General features: G+C 47.7%; 1 protein-coding gene across 14 annotated transcripts in view; it reads right to left on the bottom strand.

Annotated features, from left to right (window-relative positions):
* Positions 1–25,058, bottom strand: part of LOC144773261 (uncharacterized) — a 7,170,044-nt gene that overhangs the window by 7,100,866 nt on the left and 44,120 nt on the right. For all 14 annotated transcript variants that reach the window (XM_078658159.1, XM_078658161.1, XM_078658167.1 and 11 more), the window contains exon 2: positions 23,811–23,936. In XM_078658159.1, the coding sequence (XP_078514285.1) occupies positions 23,811–23,936 (126 nt within the window). The remainder of the gene's footprint in view (positions 1–23,810; positions 23,937–25,058) is intronic.

Below are 25,058 nucleotides of genomic sequence, written 5' to 3'. Positions count from 1 at the left end.
TTCCATTGGGTATTTGACCGCCTTAATGGCTCCTTTGAATAGGAGAAAGATAATCTCCTGTTACTGAACCAGCTGCACTAAAGACAGAAAGACAACAGGTGAGTAAGGATTGTCATCTGCTTGAAAAATTTAACTACAAACACATTTTGTAGTGCTGACTTGTGTGGGCAGCAGGTGTTGCTTTGACAAATCTTAAGTCGACCCAGATTCCAGTTTGAGAGTCCCAAGTTGCCACTGGAAATTCACAAGTCAGAAGCCAAGAGGCAGGTCAAAGTGGAATCACACAAAATATACGACAAGATTTAGAGAGGGCTAAGGAGAGAAAATTAAGGAGGACCAAAATGGAAGAAAAAAACATGGGGTAATGCAAAAGAAGTGCAAACTAGTACAAGAGCAAACACATAGTGCAACACATGGCACTTTGCCAGTCAATGTCTGAGTCATGTGAGGTCTTAAATACAGCTCTACCACCAGTAACCTGAACATGAATCACCCACGAAAGTGAACACATAACAAACCACCAAGTCAGTGAGAAACTGAACTGTCATGCAGTCAGTGGTCTAGTGTTTCCTAATATCTTCATTTTCCACTGATCCGTCTTCGACCATCTCCCACCCCTGTGCACCATGTGCCGGCACCTAGCCTGCATCCTGACACTAGCAGGGATATTATTTGTATTAATGTTGTATGCTTCAGTTATGCCGCAGAGAGATACAGACTATGCAAAGCTACTGATTAAACATGTGATCCCAGAAAGCTCTAAGAACGGATTTGCACTGTGTTCTGGCTTGGAATGTAAAGTGGTACCTTGTATCTCTGTCTGAAACTTCAACACAAAGAATTAAAAAAAGAAAAATGTATCTTTTATCTTTACAAGACTGTGACACTGCAGATGAATATGTAATAGTCTCTCCTCTGAATGACCCGCTTCTACTTCTTGAGTGTCAAGGGCTGTTCTCAGGTATTGGCTGGTTTCTTCCGGAGACAACATTAATTTCACCTAACTGACACGAAAGCCCAGATGGCAAAGTGTGAAAGCCCAGATGGCGAAGTTTAAAAGCCCAGATGGTGAAGTGTCGAAACTGCTATCTGGAAATGCAGAAGCACTTCCTAAGGGCTTAAGTTTTTGATGAGCAAGTTGTTGAGGTAGAGGTATACAAAATATGTTGCCTTTTAAGATAAGCACCACCTCAGCCATGAATTTTGAGAACTTTTTTTTGTGCGACCCTGAGGCCGATTGGTTGTACTTTGTGATGATCAAGGATGTTCCTCATCAGGAACTTACGATACTGTTCCACTTTCATGAAAAGAAAATTTCTTGAAGATCAAAGGCGCACATCCAGTCCCCTTGATAAAGCTGGTGGTGGAATTGATTTGATATATTTCTTTACCATTTTGAGTTCAAGAAAGTGTCCTAATTCATGCTTTGCTTCTACCTTTGGAGCCAGGAAATTTAGGATGTGTTTTATTTCCTTTATGGGAAGGAGAGAGACTCGTCCTAGCTTCTTTCTGAAGAAGGATTTTGACATTCTTATGCAGCCTACCCTGAAAGATCAATGCTGACTTCATTGGAAACTATGTAAGTTGAGGCATTTTCAACATGAGAGTACAGATATTTTCTGCAATAATCAGCATCCATTTGTCTTTTCAGATCTTTTTCCAGTGTACTAGGCGGTTAGATATTCTTCACCCAATGGCAGTTAGGGAAGAGAAGAGTCACGGTTTGCCTCTTCTACCTTATCCCGGGGGTTTGAAGTCGCCTTTCCTAGTTCTTAATGAGCCTTTTTGCAGTCTCAAGGAGAGCTTCACAAAATAGAAATAAGCCAAAAAAAATGCTGAGTTCCGTGCTTCAATTACTTATTTCCAATAGAAGGAAAAATAACTGCAGCAACTGTCACAGACAGACAGGTCAGGACAGGTCAGGACTGGGTATTAGGGAAATGCGATTCTTTGAAGTGGCGGTTTTGGAGACACGGATCCAGAAACCACGGAAAATACGAATTTATACTGGGAGAACATTACTGGTGGTACAGGTTTATATATGCCCTATCCCAGTTATTGTACTCAATTGCAGTTTTCTACCCCCAGTTTGTGTATATTCGTCTTTCAGAGCACTATGGGCAATAGCTTATTTTGAGAGGTGGTCATCGATTTCTAAATAGTTCTGTTATTATTGTATGGTCTAGTATTTGACATACCAACGAACTTGGTTCATCTCCTTGCTTATACTGATATATAACCACGTTTGTGGACCGTGAAGACTCCTGCCCGTTGACGCTTATTGGCGGTAGAAACCCTATTTAACACGTCTCATCTATTCATCTTAAGAAGTCGACTTATATATTTCTCTTGCCTGCCTTATGTGTCTCCAAGTTACCTTCTAGCCCTGACGAAGTTCATATGGGAACGAAACGCGTTGGCTGAGGCCTTTTAAAAGATTAAAAACAATAAAGGATTTTTTCAAAATACGACAGCTTTCTTGGACTGTTAATTCTGGTGCACCATCCCTTTTCATAGGATTCCATAAAGGTGAAGGGTCAGTTTTCCAGCCTTGCTAATCTGCAGCCTATCTAGCTACAGGGCCCCCGTTTTCATTTTCCTTTCAATCGGTTTGTGAAAGAGTATTTTCTTATTACCTATTTTCACTGGTGACGTTGGCCTATTTTTGTTATAAAGAACATACATTGAATTTGGCTAATATAGCCTACTGATAGGCTTCTACAAATACACTGCAAAGTTATAATCTGTCTGTCTTTTCCAATTAAAAGTGATAATTGTGTATATCCTATGAACGGTGCTTTGCGATCCCGAGTACAGGTGGGATTATTCAGTGTTTATGATTATCAGAGGAGATCCACCAAAGGAGAGCATTTAATTCAGACAGTATTAGACAGTATATTAGACAACTAACTTCTATATATGTAGGATTCAAATGTCTTATACATGGATACAGCAAAAGGCACACACTTTTAAAGAAGCCAGCAATACTAAAGTGAGAAACTCCAGGGAAACTGCACCCAGAAAGAGGATTTTTGGTTAAGAAGACCTTACATTGGGGCGTGGCTACGCGGCCAAGGGAAATGGCTGCGGCGTAGAAGAGCTCCGGGGAAGCGTTAGCCTTCCAAGCCGATCCGTTTATTAATCCGCCTAAATATTGTGCCTCAAAGACTCTTGCTGGTGCAGGGATACGGGCAACTGACGCAGAAGAAATCCTGACCCGCATGGACATCAAGAATCACGGACTGTGGAGGCTCAAGCTGCGGTGGCCTGCGGGCCTCGTGGAAGCCGGGGACTCGATTGGCAAGGTACGCCCGCAGGGGTGGACTGAGGCGGAAGGGGCGTGGGTCTGGTGGTGTGTGGCCTGGAGAGTGACGGCAGCAGTGAGGCTTCCCATAATTGCACCGGTAGCAGTGACGGACGTTGCCTCGGCGCCCCCCTTCCCCTGCTGGCCTTTCATCCTCCCCTCTCAAAGGGCTGAATATTGGCGCATTTCGCATTTAGAAGCAGCGTGCCTGGTTGGTGCCAGGAGGACCTGATTTTGACGGTGCTGGCGGCAGGTGCTGGGAAAGCCTCGGTGACACCCACATGAGATTCACAGCGCATTTGCCCAAGTTTGATGCCCAAACAACAAAGAGTACAAGACAGAGGGACAACGCTCTGTGAGGGTGTGAGGGTGCAGCCGGATCCTGATTGTTACTGAAGGCCGGACCGCGAGACGGTGGTAGCGCCAGAGGGCCTTCCACAGACTTAGCCCATCAACCGGAGGGGGAACACGTAAAGCAGGCGATTGCCCAGCAGAGCCCCCCTATATCTCCACTTGCACGCTTGGCAGTGAAACAACGTTGGTGCGCTTGGCTGAATGTGACCTGCCGGTACACGGCTACACCGCCTGACTCAGTCGCAGTAATACTCTGTGGAGTACCCAGGGTGCGAAGGCACAGGGACAAGGAGACTCGGTGGAACTAAGGAGGCAGTGACCCCTCCCCCCTCCAATAGACCATTTGGTGGCAGTACAACGGGTGCAAGGGACGCCGGAGCGCACCTTCGGGTCACGGACATCGGCCACTCAGTCGAAGTTGGATAAACATGCTTACAACAAAGATTTCCCACCACTGTCCGAACGCCCGGAGCAGGCAGAGAAGACCCGGGGGGGAGATGGCGCGCAGAAAGTGACCTTAGAGGACATTATGGTCGCCCTCACCAATGTTCAATCCACAGTTGGGACAATATCAACGGATGTTTTGTTTCTCAGGGCTGACTTCCAGAAAATGTTGGCCAGAGTTACGGAAGTAGAGCAAACCACCAAAACTCTTGTCAAGGACACATCAGCTTTGCAAAAAACAGTGTCCCGGCTGGAGGCCGAGAACAAAATAATGGCGGCAAAACTGGACGATCATGAAGGGTGCTCCCGCCGGAATAACGCCCGTATTACTGGTATTCCGGAAAGTGAAGGGAACCCGGCGATGGATCTGTATGTCGAGGATCTCATTAAAACAAGGCTCCAGCCCAGGGGCCTCTCAACCTTTTTTTCAGTCGAAAGGGCGCACAGAGTTCCCAGGGGATAGCCTAAACCTGGAGCCCCCTCCAGACCTGTGCTGGCCTGCATCTTTAACTTTCGCGATAGAGACACCATACTGCAAACCACCAGAGTGGCACCGCCTCTCCGAATCCAGAACTCTACAGTATCCTTCTTCCCGGACTACACAATGGCAGTCTCTTGACGCCGAAGGAGCTTTATGGAGGTTAAAAAGGAATTGAGAGCCAGGGAATTGCCCTACTTGATGCTCTTCCCGGCAAAGCTACGAGTAGTAGCAGACGGAAAAACATGGTTCTTCGACAAGCCGGAGGAAGCGCACGACTGGCTCGAGGGCTGGAGACAGGTGAACGGGAAAAAACGCAGGGAGAGGAACCAGCGGCGACGTGACACAACGGATGAGACAGAGGGTTAGGAACAACAGCGGGATGAGGGTGATCGACCGCAACAGGATGCAGTTGAAGAATGAAACTCAACAACGCCTGTGATCCTACATGCTGAACACTGACCGTGGGCATAGACCAGACATGGCCTACAGCGGACCATGACATGGACACTAAGCTGAAGAAGTCTTTGGGGGAAAGGAAGGGCTACGCCTGTCCTTGGACTTCCTACCCCGACACGCAAGTACTTTTTGGGGTTGGGATTAAGCACTCTGCTAAGTTGGGGAGGCGGGTAGTTCTGAGACCATCGGGCAGGGAGGCAGGGAGGGGGGGGAATGGGTTGGTATCTTCGGATTTTTGTGTTCTTTGTTTTCTCTTTTATAGTGCAGTAGATGCTGGTCTGGGATGAAAGGGAAGTTCTATTTCCTCCACATTGTTTGCTATTTGTACTATTGTTCTGCAAAGTTTTTAGGTATAAGGCCTTGTTTTACCTTTTTTCAGCACCTGAGGTACACAGTGCACTCCGTACTCTGTCACACATACTCTGCCCACCATGGCAGCACAGGTTTCAGCCACCCCTGATCCTATAGGGCACCCCACAACTCAAGTTACTCCTCTATCAATGCTGACGTGGAATGTTCATGGTCTGAGGGACAAAATAAAGAGGGGCCTAGTTCTACAATGCCTGAAACGATATTCACCAATGGTGGCCCTACTGCAGGAAACACACCTTACTGGCGCAGCGTGCAAAGCCATGGACAGATGGGGGCTTAGAATGGTGGTTCACTCTAAGTTTTCGACCGGCTCCAGGGGGGTGGGTATTCTGATCAAAAAGCAATCCCCGTTCATAGTGCTAAACACAAAATCGGACAACAGCGGATGCTTTGCGGCTGTTATGGGTCAGTGGGAAGGACGGTCCTTTAACATGGTCTCTGTATATGCTCCCCCTGCCCTACACGCAGTCCCGCTCCCAGCACTCAGTAAGTTCCTACTTGACCTTCCAGATGGGGAACTGCTGATCGGGGGGGCCCTTAATGCACTAGTAGATAACACCCTTGACCGCCACCCAGCGTTGGCGCATGTCCGGGGCAGGTCTCGTCGTCTTGGGAGCTTTATGGAGGCAATGTGGCTCACAGTTGTGTGGAGATGGCACCACCCCACAGCGTGGCAATTCACCTTTTACTCAGGGGTCCATAACAGCTTGTCCCGCATCGATTATTTCTTAGCTACAGCGGGCTGCCTGCAGAACGTTGACAGCACAGAAATAAAGCCCAGAGGTATCTCAGACCACTCCCCAGTAATGTTGACATACATCCATAGTCGCATGGTTCGGCGCCGCACTTATCCCATCTATCTGGGCTACTTGCAGGTCCCTAAAAGTAAAAAGGAGATTCTTGCAGCAACAAAGCATTACTTTCAGGAGAATGAGGCGTCGGTTGATTCCCCGACTATTCTGTGGGAAGCATACAAAACGGTCCTTAGAGGACAAGCCATTGTCTCGGTCACGGGGCATAGAAGAGAGAAGCAGCATGACCTTCATGGACTAGAGCTGGCGCTGTTGGAGGTGGAGGCTCGTCACGTCAGTGATCCTACAGTAGCAACAGCTCAGCTATTGAGGCTAGCGCAACAACAGCATAGGAAACACTTAGAAGATCTGACGAGGTCACGCCTGAAGGCCACCCAGCATAAGATTTACAAACTTGGGGATAAAGCCGGGAAGCTTCTGGTGTGGCTAGATAAACAGGAACAAAGTACCAGGTGGATAGCGAGGATTAGGACGGCTGAAGGGGAACTTGCAGCAGACCCGCAGATCATAGTGCAGGGCCTTGCGCATCATTTCAAACAGGTGTATACCTCAACCTCTGAAATGTCGGTAGAGGAAGCACTGACCTACATTTAAGATATTGACATGCCCGGGCTCCCTCCAGAGGCGGCTCTGGCGCTTGAGGCGGATATCATGGTGGAGGAAAAACAGGGGGCAATAGGCGCAATGCAGTCTGGCAAAGCGGCAGGTCCTAATGGTATCCCCATCGAGCTCTAAAAAAAAAACTACGGGAATTGTTGCTCCCCATCTATTACGTATGTATAATAACTGTTATCAGAAGGGGGAGCTACCATTGGATCAAAGAACGGCCACAATAGTGGCTTTACTCAAACCGGGCAAACCTGCAGATGAATGTACCTCATATCGCCCAATTTCCCTGATTAATGCGGAGGCCAAAATCCTAGCAAAACTATTGGCGATTAGACTAATGCCATACCTAAGAAACGCGTTACTTACCTGTAACAGCAGTTATCCAGTATTGGTGTCTTTCATAGATTCACATGCCTGAATCATTCCCCGTCGTCGAGACGGGAGCCTCCAGTATATAGAAAAGTAATGTCCTATAGACATACATAAAGAATAATAGGCCTAAGGGCCTAACCTTAGTAGCCTATCCTTGTCCTTATGCAAAAAGGACCAAACTCTTAGAGCCAGCCAATCAGCTATCATCTCCCTCTAGAACCTTCCTGGCAGGAGCCTCAGTCTCTCAGATTTTCGTACGCACCAAGCTAGGTAGGCGTAATATAGTTAGAGAGAACGTGAGTCCTTCCCGGGGAGGCGGGAGGGTTGCATGTGAATCTATGAAAGACACCAATACTGGATAACTGCTGTTACAGGTAAGTAACGCGTTTCTTATCCAGTATTAGGGGTGTCTTTCATAGATTCACATGCCTGAATCAGAGTAGTCAGCAATATATTATGCACATTTCTGATGTAATCATGCTATATAATCAGTTAGATAATACACCCATTATCATGCGACTGTGAACATTAGCATACATCAACATAACATAATAGTAAGAGATGTGCATACCAGGATGGCGGGATGTTGGAAGGCTCACCTCACTGGAATAGATGTCGAAGCACCGCCTGGCCCACTGCAGCATCCTGCATAAGCTCAGCATCCAGGCAGTAGTGTCTGGAGAATGTGTGCGGTGACTTCCATGTCGCTGCTCTGCAAATGTCCAGAATCGGCACTCCAGCGAACAGCGCTGCTGATGTGGACATTGCTCTTGTGGAATGCGCTTGAACAGTAGCATTCAACGGCCGTCCGGCATTCTCATGGCAGAATGCTATCGCTGAAGAGATCCACCTGGAGATGCTCTGTTTCGTTAGAGGCAGACCCATCCTTGGTCTACTGTAGGCCACAAATAGCTGTGACGACTTCCTGAAGCTCTTTGTCTTGTCTAGGTAAAACTTTATAAAACTTTTGAGGTCCAAGGAATGTAGCGTTTTTTCTGCTGCAGTGGTAGGGTTTGCAAAGAAGGAACGTAGAACCACCGGTTCATTAAGGTGAAAGTCTGAAGGCACCTTCGGTATGAACTTGGGATTTGTCCGCAGCACCACTCTGTCTTGTTTAAACTGCATGCATGGTTCCTGAATGGATAGAGCCTGTAACTCGCTGACTCTCCTGGCAGATGTTAGAGCGAGCAGCAGAGCTACCTTCCATGAGATGTACTTGATGGGCGCTCGATGAATGGGCTCAAAAGGGTGCTTCATGAGCTGGGTGAGGACCAAACTGAGGTGCCAAGTAGGTGGGACCCTTCTAGGTCTTGGGAAGGATCTATATAGTCCTTTTAGGAACTGCTTGATAAGTCTACTGGACCAAAGCGACGGAGCCTTGTAAGACCTGGTGAATCGTGAAATTGATGCCAAATGCACCTTTATAGATGCATGCGCCAATCCTGACTGTGCAAGGTGCAGCAGATATGGCAATATCTGTTCAGGTGTAACATGGAGAGGTGACAGTCCGTTCTCTACACACCATATGCAGAATCGTTTCCACTTTAGAGAGTACGTTCTGTTGGTACTCTCCGCTCTTGCTTTTGCCAGTACTTCCCTGCATTCCTGTGGGATGTCTAGATGACAGAATTCTCTGTGCTCAGGAGCCAGGCTGATAATCTGAGCGATTGTAGGTTCGGGTGTTGGACCTGTCCATTGGATATCGTCAGCAGGTTTGGGTGCTGCTTCAGACGAATTGGTGTCCTGATGGAGAGGCGATGAAGATCCGAGAACCAGTGCTGCCTCGGCCAGAACGGGGCAATTAGGATCAGGGTACAAGGCTCTGCCTTCATCTTCCTGAGGACGCTGGAAATCATCGGGAATGTTGGAAAAGCATACGCAAATACGCTGAACCAACCGATGGAAAGAGCATTTCCGAGTGACCTTGGTTGGGGACGCCAACTTGCATAGTTTGGGCATTTGGCGTTCTCCCTGGTGGCAAACAGGTCGATTCTTGGGACTCCCCATTCTGAGAATACTTGATCCAACGTACTCTGTCTGCTGAGGGCGTCCGCGATGGTATTGTCTTTGCCCGGGACATAGTCCGCTTTGAGCGTGATCCCCTGAGGTACAAGCCAGTTCCAGATCTTCTGCGATTCGCGCGATAGAGTGAGCGAACGCGTTCCTCCCTGTTTGTTCAGATAGTGCATCGTCGTGGTGTTGTCCGTTCTGACGAGCACCTGGGAGTTCTGGATACGTGGTAAAAAGGCCTTCAGTGCCAGATACACAGCTCGCAGTTCCAGAAGATTTATATGGAATTGCTTCTCCTGATCTGTCCACTTTCCGCTTATTTGGAGGTCCTGGAGGACAGCTCCCCAGCCTTCCAAGGAGGCATCCGTGGTGATCACCAAGGGCGCTGCCGGAAGTAGGAAAGGCAGTCCGGCAGACAGATTCCTGTGGTTCATCCACCATTGCAGGTTCTTGGACATTTGTGGTGTTATCCTCATTATGTCTTCGAAAGAACCTGTACTCTGAGTCCATTGGCATGTGAGGCCTTCTTGCAATAGGCGCATCCTGAGTCTGCAGTGCGGGATGAGGAGTATACAAGATGACATCATGCCCAGGAGTGATTTGTAAGTCCGAACTCTTATGGACTTTTTTGATGCCACCGCCGTGGCCAGAGATATGATCTTGTGTTTCCGTTCCTTTGACGGAAATGCTTTTGCGCATTCTGTGTTCAAGGTCGCCCCAAGGAAGGAGATGCTTCTGGTTGGGGTCATGCAGGATTTCTCGAGATTGAGAGTCAATCCTAGCTGTAGAAAGAGATTGGTGCAGGCGTTGGAAGATTTGGTTGCGCCTGCCGCTGAGGGTGCTTTTACCAGCCAGTCGTCGAGGTAGGGGAAGACCTGGTGACCCATTTGGCGTAGAAAGGCTGCCACAGGGGAAAGGCACTTCGTGAAAATCCGCGGTGCGGATTTGAGGCCAAACGGTAGGACTCTGAACTGGTAGTGGTGTCCTGCCACCTCGAACCTTAGGAATTTTCTGTGCCTCTTGAGTATCGGGATGTGGTAGTTGGCATCCTGGAGATCTAAGGATGTCATGAAATCTCCTTTTTCTAGTATGCCTAATATTTCTTGGATTGTCACCATCCTGAACGACTGACTCTTTAGGAAAGAGTTGAGGGCTCTGAGGTCTAATATGGGCCTCCACTTTTTCTCCTTCTTGCGTATAAGAAAGAAGCGGGAATAGAATCCCCTTCCTCTTTGAGACGATGGAACTGTCTCGATCGCTCCTTTCTTCAACATCGCAGATATTTCTCGGAGCAGTAGTCATAGATGTTTGTGCGGAAGTTTGCGGGAGGTGTTGGAGGGGGGATGGTGGTGAATTCCAGGGAATGGCCGAATCTTATTAACTGGAGTACCCATCGATCTGTGGTGATGAGATGCCAATTTTTTAGGAAATGGGTCAATTTTCCTCCAATCTGTAATGAGGGATATTGTTGCTGGACTGGCTGGAGTAATTGGTCACTGGCGTCCGCCAGTGCCCCTCCTCTGGTTCTTTCCCCGGAAGTTTGAGCTTCCGTACGACGTTTGACGACCCTGTTGCTGTTTCTGTTGGTATTGTGACTTATTTTGATAGGAATATGAGGATCTATTTTGAAAGGACCCCCTGTAGGAGGACTGGCCCCTGGACCTGTTACCCCGAAAGGACTGGTTTCTTGCTTGCAGAGTACCAAGTGCTCTTGCCGTATCAGTGTCTTTTTTGATTGTCTGGAGCGCTTCATCAATTTTGGCTCCGAAAAGATGTTGCCCGTCGAAGGGCATGTCCAGCACCTTTGTCTGTACTTCTTGTCTGAATGATGTTGCCTTAAGCCAGCCCTGACGGCGCAGGACTGCTGCCCCAGCTAATTGGCGAAAGCCCGTCATGGCTCCATCTATGGCACAATCAATGATCTCAGCTGCCGAGGTTTGACCCTCCGAGAGCAGTGCCTTGACTTCCTCCTGAACTGTATCTGGTAGCTCCGCTATATAAGGGACTATATCTTCCCAAAGCTGGCGATTATAGCGCCCTAACAGGGCTATGGAGTTGGCCACCTTGATTGTCATGGTTGACGTCGTCGTAAACCTTTTCCCGATGGTGTCCAACTTCCTTCCTTTTCCGGTGGGGCTGACAAGGGAGAGGAAGGGTTGCGAGAATTCTTTTGGGCTGCCTAGGTTACAACCGAATCTGGTTTCGGGTGTCCATTAAAGCAAGCTGCCGCCTTGGTGGGAGCTTTGTATTTCTTATCCAGGCGCGGAACCACCGCAGGTATAGAGGCCGGCGTCATCATCAGTTTCTTTCCCTGGTCCCAGAGAAAGTCTATAATTGGAATCGATTTCGTGATCTTCTTTGTTTGCTCCTTAAAGTCACATAAGAAACACTCGGTTTCAGTCGACTCCATCTCCATATGAAAGCGCTTCGCTGCTCGTTCCATTATTTTATGGAAACCACCAATGTCCACTGGCGGTGAGTCTGACTGGCGCGGTTGGGGTGAAGCTGGGGAAGGTGCCACATACTCCTCGTCGTCTTCCTGATCCGTCCGATCTTCTTGGACTTCACCTTCTTCCATTTCCTCAGCCTCCTCATCTGATGACTCTACCAACTGAGGTGTAACCGTCTCATGGTAGGTCTGAGAAGTTGGCCGCGTCTGTCTTGGGGCTGCCGCTGGTGTATCTGTAGCCGGCGTCGGGCCCCCTGTCTCAGTCGACGGTGCTTCCGGGAAACGCTGTTTGTAGTCCCGGATAAGGTGTTTAAGGTCATCCACAATGGAAGCAGGAAGGCACACCATCGGGGTAACCTCTGTACGAACATGAGCTTGGAAAAAGTGCTCCTGGTAGCCCATTTCCTCTTGTTCTTCGTCAGTGCTTTGGCATTTCACATGAAGGTCTGTAATTGAAGTAGCCTGATTTGAGAGTTCCTCTTCAGAATCTTCACTCTGGAGAATCTCTGTGGGTAAATGGCTTTGCACCTTGCTTGGTGACATCGTTTCAGGCGTTATCTGCTTTTTAGCCACTTTGCCAGACACAGGACCTTTAGCAGGAGCCCCTGCTGTCATCCCTGGTGTTGTCAACGGTGGTAGGGTCCAGGACGACGTTTCTACCAGTTTGGACTTCTTCCACGGTTCAGGAATGTCTAATTCCGTCGACGACCCTCCTGTCGACGGCATGATCTTCGTCGGCGGTGTTTCCGTAGACGAGACTTTCTTCGTCGACTATGTTTGTCGACGACGCGCTCGTCGACGATTCATTCCTCGTCGACGTCTTCCTCGTCGACGTCCTCGACGTCGATTCTCCCGTCGACGGCGGACTCCTCGTCGACGGGCCTATCTTAATCGTCGATGGGTTCTTCGTCGACGGTGTCGTCGTCGACGGACCCAATTTCGTCGTCGATGAGGTCTTCGTCGACGACGGGTTCGGCAGTATTATAGATGGAATAGGTTACCAGCTGACGACGATGATGGAGTGGTCGTCGTTGAGGCTAAAACAGACGACGCCGTCTTCGTCGACACAGTTGTCGTCGTTGTGGAGACGGCAAGTGGCGTCATAACTCTTTTTTGCGTTGAAGATGTCGCAAGCTTACTGGATGAATGCGTAGGCTTTTTAAAGGCATGAGAGCCTTTGTCAGACACTGAAGATGTTGTCGATCTAGCCTCTGAAGATTTCTTTTGTACCTTCATAGGAGGAGTGTCTGAGGGACCAGGGGACTCCACCCGTGGCCTCTTGTGGGAGACTTCTGAGGTCATGGAAAAGCTGCCCTCTGAGGACTCCACATTATCCCTTTGCTTAAGCCTGTCCAACCAAATTAGTAGTCGACCTTCTCTATCCCTCAAGGTCTTGTTAGGGAAAGACCGACATATCTTACAGTCTTTAGGGATGTGGTCAGGATAAAGGCAATATAAGCACAGGTCATGCTTGTCCTCCACATGTAGCCTTTTCTTCCCACATGAAGAGCAGGCCCTGAACAGGGCTTTCTTCTGGGATTCAGACATTCCTTTATAATTTTGAAGAAAGAAGTCACTTACTGCAAGGAGAAGAGTCTGAAGTATCTCTGTTCGAGATTTTGAGAAAGAACTCACTTTACCAGTGAATAAGTAGGTTTTGAAGAGATCCTGAGGAGAACTCAGGTTGGAGACTCCCTAGCACAACGTGCGGTAGAAAATCTGAGAGACTGAGGCTCCTGCCAGGAAGGTTCTAGAGGGAGATGATAGCTGATTGGCTGGCTCTAAGAGTTTGGTCCTTTTTGCATAAGGACAAGGATAGGCTACTAAGGTTAGGCACTTAGGCCTATTATTCTTTATGTATGTCTATAGGACATTACTTTTCTATATACCGGAGGCTCCCGTCTCGACGACGGGGAATGATTCAGGCATGTGAATCTATGAAAGACACCCCTAATACTGGATAACAACACTGGTACACCCGGATCAATCCGGCTTCATGCCGGGCAGGAGCACAGCTTTAAACCTGCAACGTTTACATGGTGTGATGGCCTGAATGCCGTATATTCAGGAGCCAGCAGTCATTCTCTCCCTTGACGCAAGAATGGCGTTTGACTTGGTGGAGTGGCCATTTCTGTTTGCGGTCCTTCGCCACTTGGGCTTTGGTCCTAAATTCTGCATGTGGGTCCGTCTGCTATATACCAAGCCTATAGCTCATGTGACAGTAAACGGGCATATATCGGATGACTGCCCTTTGACTCGAGGCACCAGCCAGGGCTGTCCCCTTTCGCCGCTGCTTTTCGCACTAGTCAACGTGCCCCTGGCATCATGGATCCTTTAAGAGACAATGATAAAGGGACTCAAGTGGACGGCAGAGTGGCAAGATCACATTTCCTTATACACAGACGACGTTTTATTGTATTTGACCCTTTCTAGGCGTTCTATACTGGTCCTCCTGAATATCTGTGAACTCTTTGGGCAGGCATCGGGGTACACCATTAACTGGTTCAAATCTGTACTGTACGTGCTGCACGGCCCACCGCCGCAGATCCCCCAGAACTGCCCACTTATGATCGCAGATGATGGGTTCAAATATTTGGGGATCAACGTTACGGCCAACTCCGCGGACTTCTATAAGTATAACCTGCAGCCCCCTCTGAAGCACCTTACACGGGACACCGCACACTGGGAGGCGTTACCGCTCACGCTATTAGGGAAGGGGGCACTCTTCAAAATGATGGCGCTTCCTCGTTTCTTATATGTGCTGGAAAATACACCATTCCCGGTGCCCCTGAGCTACTTTAAGGCCATAGAAGCCCAGGTCTCCAGTTTACTCTGGGGACACAAACCAGCGCGCATAGCACAGACTAAGCTGGGGCATAGTTGGTATGATGGGGGGTGGCACTTCCGAATATACAGTTGTATTACTGGGCGGCACAATTGAAGATCATCAATCAATGATTCATGCCCCCCAAGAGGACCCGGCGTTTAGAGCAGACAGAGTGGCTCTCTGGTGTGGGTGGGATACTGTCCCCCTTTATGACAAAAAGAGTACCAAATCCCTCATCGGACCCAAACAGCAGACAGTCACCCTATGGCATGAGGCACAGAGGAAGCTGGGTTGGCAGGGGACTATGACCCAACTCACCCCTCTTTGGGATGCGCCACAGCTGGGTCTGCTCAGGAATAGCAAGGGTTTTGCCCACTGGGATGCCAAGGAATCTCCACGGTGGGAGATGTTTGGCAAAAGGGGAACGTTGCGTCATTTCAGCACCTGCAGCAGCAGTACGAGTTGGCGCCCACTGAACTCTTTCACTACACACAAATAAAACACGCTCTGTTGACGACCCTGCCTCCTGGACCAATGAGAATAGGGGCCCCCTGAATGCACAAATATAGGGCAGACGGGCAGGGGAATCAAAAGCAATTCAATACAAAAAAAACTGTCTGCCCTCAAATGTATAAAAAGAGACTCACATAGAGTCCAAAAATTGTTTCATCAGTATTAAGCTCACTAAGACCAACAAAGAATCATAATAACCAGAATGTTGGGTCATGAAAAACCATTTCTTATTTGTTCCATCTTTTCATAAATGTGGATTTTTTAATTATAATAAAACATAATTGCAATAGCATAGTATAAAGTCAAATCATTCAACCTAGATCCTGCACATCCCTTCAATCAGTCATATCCACCTCACACATACTCAAACACTCTTCATACATCCAATACATATCACACTTGAGATGCCAGTTGTTAACGATGTATCCAGTCCTACATAGTCTCAAGAGGTACCGAGACCAGATGACAAAATAGTAGGACAAGCTTGAAGCATCAACGCGTGCTTCGGTGCTTGGCCGGATCAAGGGCCACACCTTCATCAGGGCACACAGTAGAAGGGAGGGGGTCAACCGCAGAGATCTGCAATAATTTAAAAATGTCATTAAGTATCTATTTCATCATATTTACAATTACATCATCTGAGTTAATCATATAATATATATAACAAACATATTTCTCATCAAAATCTGGTCATAAGCAGTGAGCTTAGTACTAACAAATCACACAGTTTAAAAAATTTGTATTAAAAAAGAGAAAATGGGAACCGGGACACACAATGCATGATACATACTATATAGAGACCCTGCACCAACCTCAAAGGTGAAACAGAAAATTCAGGACCCTCCCCCAGTGGTCATATATGTGGTACACTCTCTAGTGGGTTCGTACATCAAGTCCGATGGATCAACGCTGCTATACAGCCTGTAAAGATAGCAGTAATAGCAATCATGACAATACCCACCTCGCACCTCAGATCAATCATTCACTGTATGGAGCGCGGCCATATATTCACGGCCAGCCGTCAATCATCCCAAAGGGATTGGGCTGGCACACAAGACGCGGGCTAAAGGCAAGAAAACCACCACAAGTGCCGTTAGGAAGGCCTGAAATGGAAGAAAGAATGAATATTCTTTTGTCAAAAAAAGGTAAGAAAAAACCAACTTCTGACAGAAAAATACTACAAATGAGCAGAGCTCAAGTTCCAGGTTCCTCACAGAACAAGCCGGAAAAAAGAACTGACCTAACTGTCACCTGTGGTGCATGATGGGAACAGAGTTCTCCTAGAGGCCTTAAAGGCAAAGTGTGCAGATTCTCTGGGGCCTTAAAGGCAGGGTGCCAGTCTGATTTTCTGTACACAGACAATTTTTCATATGCAGCCTTTTAGGCTAATAACTGTTTACAACAGGTTCTTTGATGAAAATAAAAGTTTTTCATGGTTATGAAATGCATTTTGGGCTCATGCCTGTTTATTGCATTATATATAGCATATTTTCATGCTTCAGAACGTGTGTAATGTTGGCTTTATTAGCCTATGTATATATGTTAGGCTGCATATTATGGTTATTATACATTTATATGTGTATAATTAGTTTAGTACTATGTACTTTTTGATATATTTACACATATATATGTATATTGTTATGTGTTCCGGGTTCCCGCTCATGGGCGGAGATAATTCAGTGCTTATGACTATTAATGAGTATCCCCTGGAAGAGAACCTCCAGATACAGTCACGGTTCTAATCCCTGTGGACCTCTAAAAGGTCCATTCAATATAAGATTTATGTTCCAAAAATTACAAGATACTTACCTCTGATAGTGAACAGGAAGGGGGATGCATTTATCCACGGAAATGGGATCCCAAGCGTCGGTACTGGTTCCGAGAATGGTACTGTAACTGGGTGAGGTTCCCAGACAAGTTTCACAGGAGGTTAGCAATTCCGATTCTGCAAAACATGAACATAGTCGGAACATTCAGTCTAGGCGCGCTCTAACTCAAGAAGAGTCAGTCGAGGTCTTTAGTTAGTCGGATTATAAAACTTTTCTAGACCTCGACAAAAGAGTAAGCTTCAAAATACCCGGCGTCTGATCTGCCCGCATCGACCCGCGCCCAACAAAAATAATTCGACAAGTAAGTTCGCGGACCGCAAAGTCAATTAATTCAGTCACTCTCTCTTACGTACTCCGCTCTCGGTTCGCAATAGAGTAGAAGCATAGACATCAAAATTTCATTACCTTATTTGTTTAGAAGAGATACGTATGGTGATCCAGGTATCCAAATCGACAGAGGATACAAATATTTAACGTATAGTAATGAATTTAACAGGTTAGTAATAAGAGGCTCCATTAAACAATGTGTGTAGATCTTAAGATTCTAACTAGTGCGGGCCAGAGCAGGGGAGCAAATAAATATGGGCCCGGTGAGTCACTTAGATCAAAATAGGGGCGTGGAGGAGGCCTACGCCTGTACAGGCGGTAGTTCATTAGCCCGAGGGTCTTAGTAGATGGGACAAGGATCAGGTTAGAAATCGAGCGACGCGCGCTCCAACAGAAAGAAGAAAGAAAGGAAAAGTCCTAAATTGTCATACCTGAAGGTTATACAGATTTCTTCGAAACGGAGTCCGCATCAGGCTGCAACAGGATTTCAGCGAAGAAAACGCCGGCGGTGAATGGCGACCGAGACGATCTGATTTAAGGGTCCCGTCCAACAACAGCAGCCTATCATAAAACAGCGGGATGCAAGGCTTTTCAAAAAGTCAAAAACAAGATCCGAAATGGATCCGATAGGTCTGAATATACATAATGTATCAAAGAACGAAATGGATCGAAAACGTTGGGTAGGCTGGAAGGCGGGTCATAGCAAGCCATTTATCTCATGGACACAACCATAAGCCAAATAATTAGCAGTAAAGCGAAACACAGAATCATCTGTGTATCAAATTCATTAAAAAAAACCTACCCGCTATATTCCATAAAGTCAACCCACAGGTAAGTGCAGAAGCGGAAGACATCCATATATCAACTAACCTTTATAACCTCACCTCATTTTTATGATAAACATCAACAGAGGTCAGAAGAAAAGATTCAACGCAAAGGCCCAGGGAGGAACCACATCGCCTCTGGGTATGCACACTAGCCCAGCAATACAGGGCAAGGGGGGACACGTACACATATATGTAGCAGAGTCTACATGATTAGCCTGCCCACTGAGCATCAAAGACCAGGCCCACAACTGCGGGTACAAGCAGGAGATCACTAGTTCATAAAACGTATCAAGCTTTTCTGTGACCTCATCTGCTTTCTTAAGATGGAAATCATGGAGGACATTCATAAATTATTGCAGATCTCTGCGGTTGTCCCCCTTCCTTCTACTGTGTGCCGTGATGAAGGTGTGGCCCTTGATCCGGCCAAGCACCGAAACACGCGTTGGCGCCTCAAGCTTGTCCTACTATTTTGTCATCTAGTCTCGGTTCCCCGTGAGACTATGTAGGACTGGATACATCGTTAACAACTGGCAACTCAAGTGTGATATGTATTGGATGTATGAAGAGTGGTTGAGTATGTGTGAGGTGGATATGACTGATTAAAGGGATGTGTGAGATCTAGGCTGAATGATTGGACTTTATACTATGCTACTGCAATTAAGTTGTGTTATAATTAAAAAATCCACATTTATGAAAAGATAGGATAAATAAGAAATGTTTTTTTATGACCCAACTATTTTGGTTATTATGATTCTTTGTTGGTCTTAGTGAGCTTAATACTGATGATACAATTTCTGGACTCTATGTGAGCATCTTTTTATACATTTGGGGCAGACAGTTTTTATGTATTGAATTGGCCCTGCCTCCTGGCACTGAGGTCCAGGAAGCCTCGCCTTTGGAGGACAGACTATTAACAGACTATATGCAGAAGCGGGCTACTTCATTCACATACCGAAACTAGTCAGTAATCTCCCAGACCCCACGGTAGGACTCAGAGGGAAGTGGTCCCGTGTTGTCGGAGAGTTTGAGTTGGAGTTTAAATTATTTTTAGAGCGCACGTTCACCTGGCTGTTTCATGGCGCTATGATGTGCTGAACCTCAGAGACCCGGAAGGTCGAGAGGGAGTAGAGTGGTTTATAGTGGGAAGGCTTGTAGAAAGAGATAGGTTTTTAACGCCTTTCGGAAGTGGGAGTATTGCGTGGAAGATCTGAGGTGAGCCGGTAGCAGGTTCCAGAAGGTAGGGGCGAGTGTGGAGAATTTTGAACCCCCCCACTTTTTATGCCTGAAGCGGGGAACTGACAGCAGATGTTGGGAAGATGAGCGCAGTTCCCGGGCGGGGGCATAAGGAAACAAAGGCAGGGGCGGAACCAACCTGGGCCTGGAAAATGATACAACCCATCTTGAACTGGGATCGTTCTCGGATGGGGAGCCAGTGCAAGGACTTGAGGAGCGGGGTGACGTGATGGAATTTGGCCAGATTGTAGACTAAGCGGGCAGCCTGATTTTGGACCAGCTGTAGTCGGCGCATACTGTAGGCAGGCATGCCACAGTATAGGGCGTTGCCATAGTCTAAGCGCGAGGTAACCATTGCCATGATAATGAGTTTTAGGGCAGAGAAAGTAAAAAAACGGGAAACCTTACGGATGGTGCGAAGTGCGAGAAAAGAGGAGGACACCACTGAACTAACATGGGAGTGCAGGGTGAGTTGATCATTCAGCTTGATCCCGAGCGTTTTCACCGAGGAAGAAGGAGGGGGAGAGGGACCTAGGGAGGAGGACCAAAAAAGGGGGGTTCAGGGACTGGAGCAACCACCCGTCAAAACCAGCTCGGTTTTGTCTGGATTCAATTTCAGGTGGTTGTAGTTCATCCAGGCCCGGATGAAGATCATAATAGATTGGAACTTGGCCATAGACTATGGGGATGGTGATAAAGAAAAAATAAGTTGGAGGTCGTCCGCATAGTTATAGACGGAGACCTCCATTTGCTGAAGAGCAAAAATGAGGGGGGCAATGTACAGATTAAATAAAAGTGGGGAAAGGGAGGAGCCCTGTGGAACCCCGCATTGTACCTGCCGGGGATCCGCCGAGAAGTCACCCAGGCGTACTGCTTGGGTACGGTCCCTGAGGAAGGAGGACATCCAGACCAGGGCTGAGCCTCCAACCCCGGCCGCCCTGACACGGGAGAGTAGGATGGAGTGGTTAACCGTGTCAAAGGCGGCGGAGAGGTCGAGGAGGACCAGAGCCTGGGGACGGTTGGTGTGCATGCCCTCTTTGAGATTGTCGAGGACCGATAACACCACCGATTCCGTGGAGTGTGCGGGGCGGAAGCCGGCCTGGCGGGGGGCTAACACCCCGTTTTCCTCCACGTAGGTAGTAAGCGCTTTGGCCACGTGTCGCTCCAATACTTTCCCCAGGAAGGGCAGTAGGGAGATGGGGCGAAAGTTAACAGGAGCGGAAGGGTCAGCGCCAGGTATTTTAAGAATGGGAACGATGACGGCAGATTTTAGGGAAGGAGTAACAATGCCCTGAGACAGAGAGTTGTTAAGGAAAATAAGAGGGGGTTGCACACAGACCGAGTAGATGTGCCTGAGGATGTGGGCAGGACAAGAGTCTAAAGGGGAACCTGATTTGATCAGAGGGAGGAGGGAGAGGAAAGCCTCTTCGGTCAGAGGGGGAAACGAGTCAAGCCGTCCCTCGACTCGTGGGCACCGGGGGTCAAGAAAAGAAGGGGAGGGGAGGGGGATATTGGCTTTGATCTTGGAAATTTTATCGAAGAAATAAGAATTCAGGGAATCACATAGGGCCTGCGAAGGAGAGGGTTTGAGGGTAGTTCTATCAGAGTAGGCGAGGTCGTGGACAATAGAGAAGATTTCTCTGGGCTGGTTTTCAGCCGCCAAGATTTTCGAGGAGAAGTAGGCTGTTTTAGTGGACAGAATAGCTTTTTTATATTGAGACAGAAGGGTGGTGTACTGAGCTTTAAGGTTGGGGCAATAGTCTCGCCTCCGGACTCGCTCAGCATGGCGGACTGTAAGTTTTAAGGCCTTCAATTCCTTGTTGAACCAGCGGTTGGCATCGTTCGGCCTTCTGGAGGACACTTGTCTGAGGGGGGCGACCGAGTCGCAGCCTGACCGAAGCCAGGAATTTATGGAGTCTGCTTGTGCAGCAGATGAGAGACCAAGTAAGCCTGGACTGGAGGAGGAGAGTGTGGCGGACAGAGAGGCCCATCCACCCGGCTCCACGAGCGTGCCCAGATGTTTTTGGGAAGAGAGGGCTTGGTGACTAGGCTAAGGTGAAGGGAAAAAAAGATCAAGAAGTGGTCAGACCAGGGACAGGGGGAGATGGACAAGGAGACTATCGGACAGTTGAGAGACCAAATCTGATCCAGTATGTGGCCCTGGATATGAGTAGGGGAGTGGACGTGAGAGTCAAAATAGAGGGAGCGAAGGGTGTCCGTGAATTCTTTGGAGGTAGAACATTCTGTGGGATCAGAGGGCCAAAAATTGAAATCACCTAAGACCACGATGGAAGAATTGTTGACCGCTAAGGTGGCCACAAGATCTTGAAACCCAACGAGAAAGAGTTGGGAGGGTTGGGGGGGACGATACATGAGTAAGCAGGTAAGTGGAACTTTAAGGGATAGGGAGCGGACGACTAAGAAGTCTGATGAGCCGATGGAGGGAAAGGTTAGAGGCTGAAATGGAAATTCTCTACGGGCAATTAGGGCGACACCACCGCCTGCTTTGCCAGAGGATCGGTCGGAGCGCAGTGCGTAGTAGGTGGAGGGAAGAGCAGCTAACAAGGAAGGGAGGGAAGTGTCACAAAACCAAGTCTCTGTGAGAAATAAGAGATCTGGTTTATGCAAGTCCAGTAGGACAAATAGTTCATGGCAGTGCTTAACTGCTGACCGGGTGTTAAGATAGTAAATAGACAGGGTAGTAGGCTCAGGGGGAGCAAGGGAATCGGGAGGAGTGGAGGGGGGAGGGGGAGAGCAGGGCAAGGACGAGGGAGAAGGGGAAGGGCACAAGACAGTCAGTCCCTGTCTGTCGATGTGCTCAGTCACAGAGACATCCACAGGCCAGGGGCCTTGGAGTTTGTGAAGTTGCACAGAGGAGTATTGTATGGCCTGGACATGGTGGAGGGGCCCGGCCGAGCGCGGACGGGTGCAGACGGGCTTGCCTTAGGCGCGCCTTCGGCGCGCAATCGTCGCGCCCGCTGCGCGTCCGAAATAAGCACATGATATATAGCTGGCAGGGAGGCGGCGGGGGGCGTGGCCTCTGAGAAGGGGCGTGGCCTCGGAGCTCGCCGGAATGGCGTCAAGAGTTGGTTTCAATACTCTGGGCAGCGTTAAGTCTGCTGTGCGGGGAATTCCGGGCAAGTGGTAAGTTAAAAAATACAATTTATTCAAGTGACTTACAAAGTATTTAAAAGATCAAATCACACTCCCGGCTTCCGCCTCAGGAGGTTCGTGCAATCAATGTGGCGCTTGTGATCAGCGTCAATTTATATGCGGCGGCGGGGGGCGTGGCCTCTGAGAAGGGGCGTGGCCTCGGAGCTCGCCGGAATGGCGTCAAGAGTTGGTTTCAATACTCAGGGCAGCGTTAAGTCCGCTGTGCGGGGAATTCCGGGCAAGTGGTAAGTTAAAAAGTACAATTTATTCAAATGACTTACAAAGTATTTAAAAGATCAAATCACACTCCCGGCTTCCGCCTCAGAAGGTTCGTGCAATCAATGTGGCGCTTGTAATCAGCGTCAATTTATATGCGGCGGTGGGGGCGTGGCCTCTGAGAAGGGGCGTGGCCTCGGAGCTCGCCGGAATGGCGTCAAGAGTTGGTTTCCAATACTCAGGGCAGCGTTAAATCCGCTGTGCGGGGAATTCCGGGCAAGTGGTAAGTTAAAAAGTACAATTTATTCAAATGACTTACAAAGTATTTAAAATATCAAATCACACTCCCGGCTTCCGCCTCAGGAGGTTCGTGCAATCAATGCAGACTTTGATGACTTGCACTTGCATACCCGAAGAAGGTAGGCATAACCTTGCGACTTTGACTGGTGCAACTTAAGATACTGCACCGAGTTTATTTCACTAGACTCACCCTATATAAAATTGGTAGAACATCACATCCATATTGTTTACGTGGATGTGGGGAGGAGGGAACTTTCTACCATACCATATGGCAATGCCCGAAGATAATGGACTATTGGGTTCAAATAATGAGAACAATATTGCAGGTGGGGAAGGTGTCACTCCTACCGGAACCCAAAAGATGTTTGTTGAATGTCTGGGAGCCGAATGACCTCAACCACCCTATGCAGGATTGGGCCATTCTTGAGTTAATGGTAGCAAAGCGTAACATTGCGCAAAAGTGGGGGGCGGCGGGGGTGCCAAAATTGACGGCATGGTCCACAGACATGGATCTGGCTATGATTGCAGAACTGACGGTATTTGTTAACCGTGGCTGCCCCGGAAAATGGAATAAGATCTGGGGGGCTTGGAATGACTTCAGGGGAAATATATGTGAAGCACCCAGAGTCCGGGGGGATGAGAGCTCAGAAGAAGATTTTTAGGAGGGGGGAGGCATGGGATGGACGATGTGATAGAAATTACTGTAGTGTACTGTATACTGTTTTAATACTGTACTGGGATTGTGTAGTGCTGACATTTTTTATGATATGTGATTATTATCTGGAAGTAATGTACCTTATCAATGCTGATTATAATAAAAAAGAGTTTAAAAAAAAAGAAGAGCTTATATTTCCACAAATAGAGCTTATTTCAAATAAATATGATATTATAACAGAAAATAAAGAAGTGGTGTTGTACTTACCCTTTCGCATAGATCTGTAGTATAAAGTAAGATGTTGCTACCTGGGAGCTGTGGAAACTTGGAACCAAGAGGCGCTTCCAACAACTGCTTTGCTGCTGGGCCTTGTAACAAGTGCCTATATGAACCCTATAAATGAAGACAATCAACAAAACTGTCATTAAAGATTACGTAACTCAAACAGCTTCCAGCTTCTATAAATGAAAGGGAAGAAAAAGATACTTACCTGGTACATCATGCAACCTAACTGCCTCATTGTTTGAGTTGCTACTTTAGTAATGAGGTCAAGAGCATTTACATTCTGCTCCCTTTTAAAGACCATCAAAACCAATGCACTTGAGCAAAAGAAATAAGTAAGAGCTTGATGTATGAAGAGGAGGGAGTGTCACAAGAGCATCTAAAAGGATATCGAATTTTGAGAACTGTAGTCACAGGTAACCAACTTTTCCGCCAACATTAGACTTTCAGAAATGTATGTTTTGATGAGATGAAAATAAGTTAATTACCTGTAACTGTAGTTCTCCAGTACTGGAATCTTTCATAGAGTCACATGCTTGAATCATTCCCGTACATCCAAATAGCAATGCAAAGCTAATACAAAGCAGAAAGCAGGCTTAGGCCCATTTCCATTTTGTAACATATCTCCATTGTTTTGTAAAAGAGACCAAAAGATAATCCTGAACGAATTAGATAAAATAAAGATAAAGGATACCTGCTAGACCAAGAGCAAATGTTTAGAAATGATACACTGCACCTTTATAGCGCCATCAGTTACCATCTCTCAGCATGCACTCTACATGCAGTTTGCCTCACATCCTCAGTTCTTTTTGTAAGGCAGCATCTAATTAATTAAAAAGCCATTGCTGTTGAAATTGTTGCCAACCAGGGAGGAGGGAGTCTTTTTTAGGTCTCGCTGGTACTGCATCCGAAGGATGCGTCCAGCTGGAGACTTATAGTTGCCGGTCTCGGGGGGAATGAGGGACAAAAGGGTGTTATGAGCTTTTTTCCAGGATTTGGGTGCGCGAACGCGCACGTCGGCTCCGTCCACGCGTGCGCACGCAGCCAGCCACCACACAGACTGAAACACACGCGCCCTGGTTACTTTCACTTTCCATCCCCCCCACCAGTCATCGGCTCTTTTTACACACGCACGCATGCATGCATGCATACATACACACACACAGACACACGCGCACACACAGGCACACACGCGCACAAACACACACACAGACACACACACACACGCACGCG

This window comes from Lissotriton helveticus, chromosome 8, assembly GCF_964261635.1.
Source record: "Lissotriton helveticus chromosome 8, aLisHel1.1, whole genome shotgun sequence".
NCBI lineage: Eukaryota > Metazoa > Chordata > Amphibia > Caudata > Salamandridae > Lissotriton > Lissotriton helveticus.
Note: the sequence above shows the minus strand (reverse complement) of the source record. Positions and strands in the feature narration are given on the sequence as shown.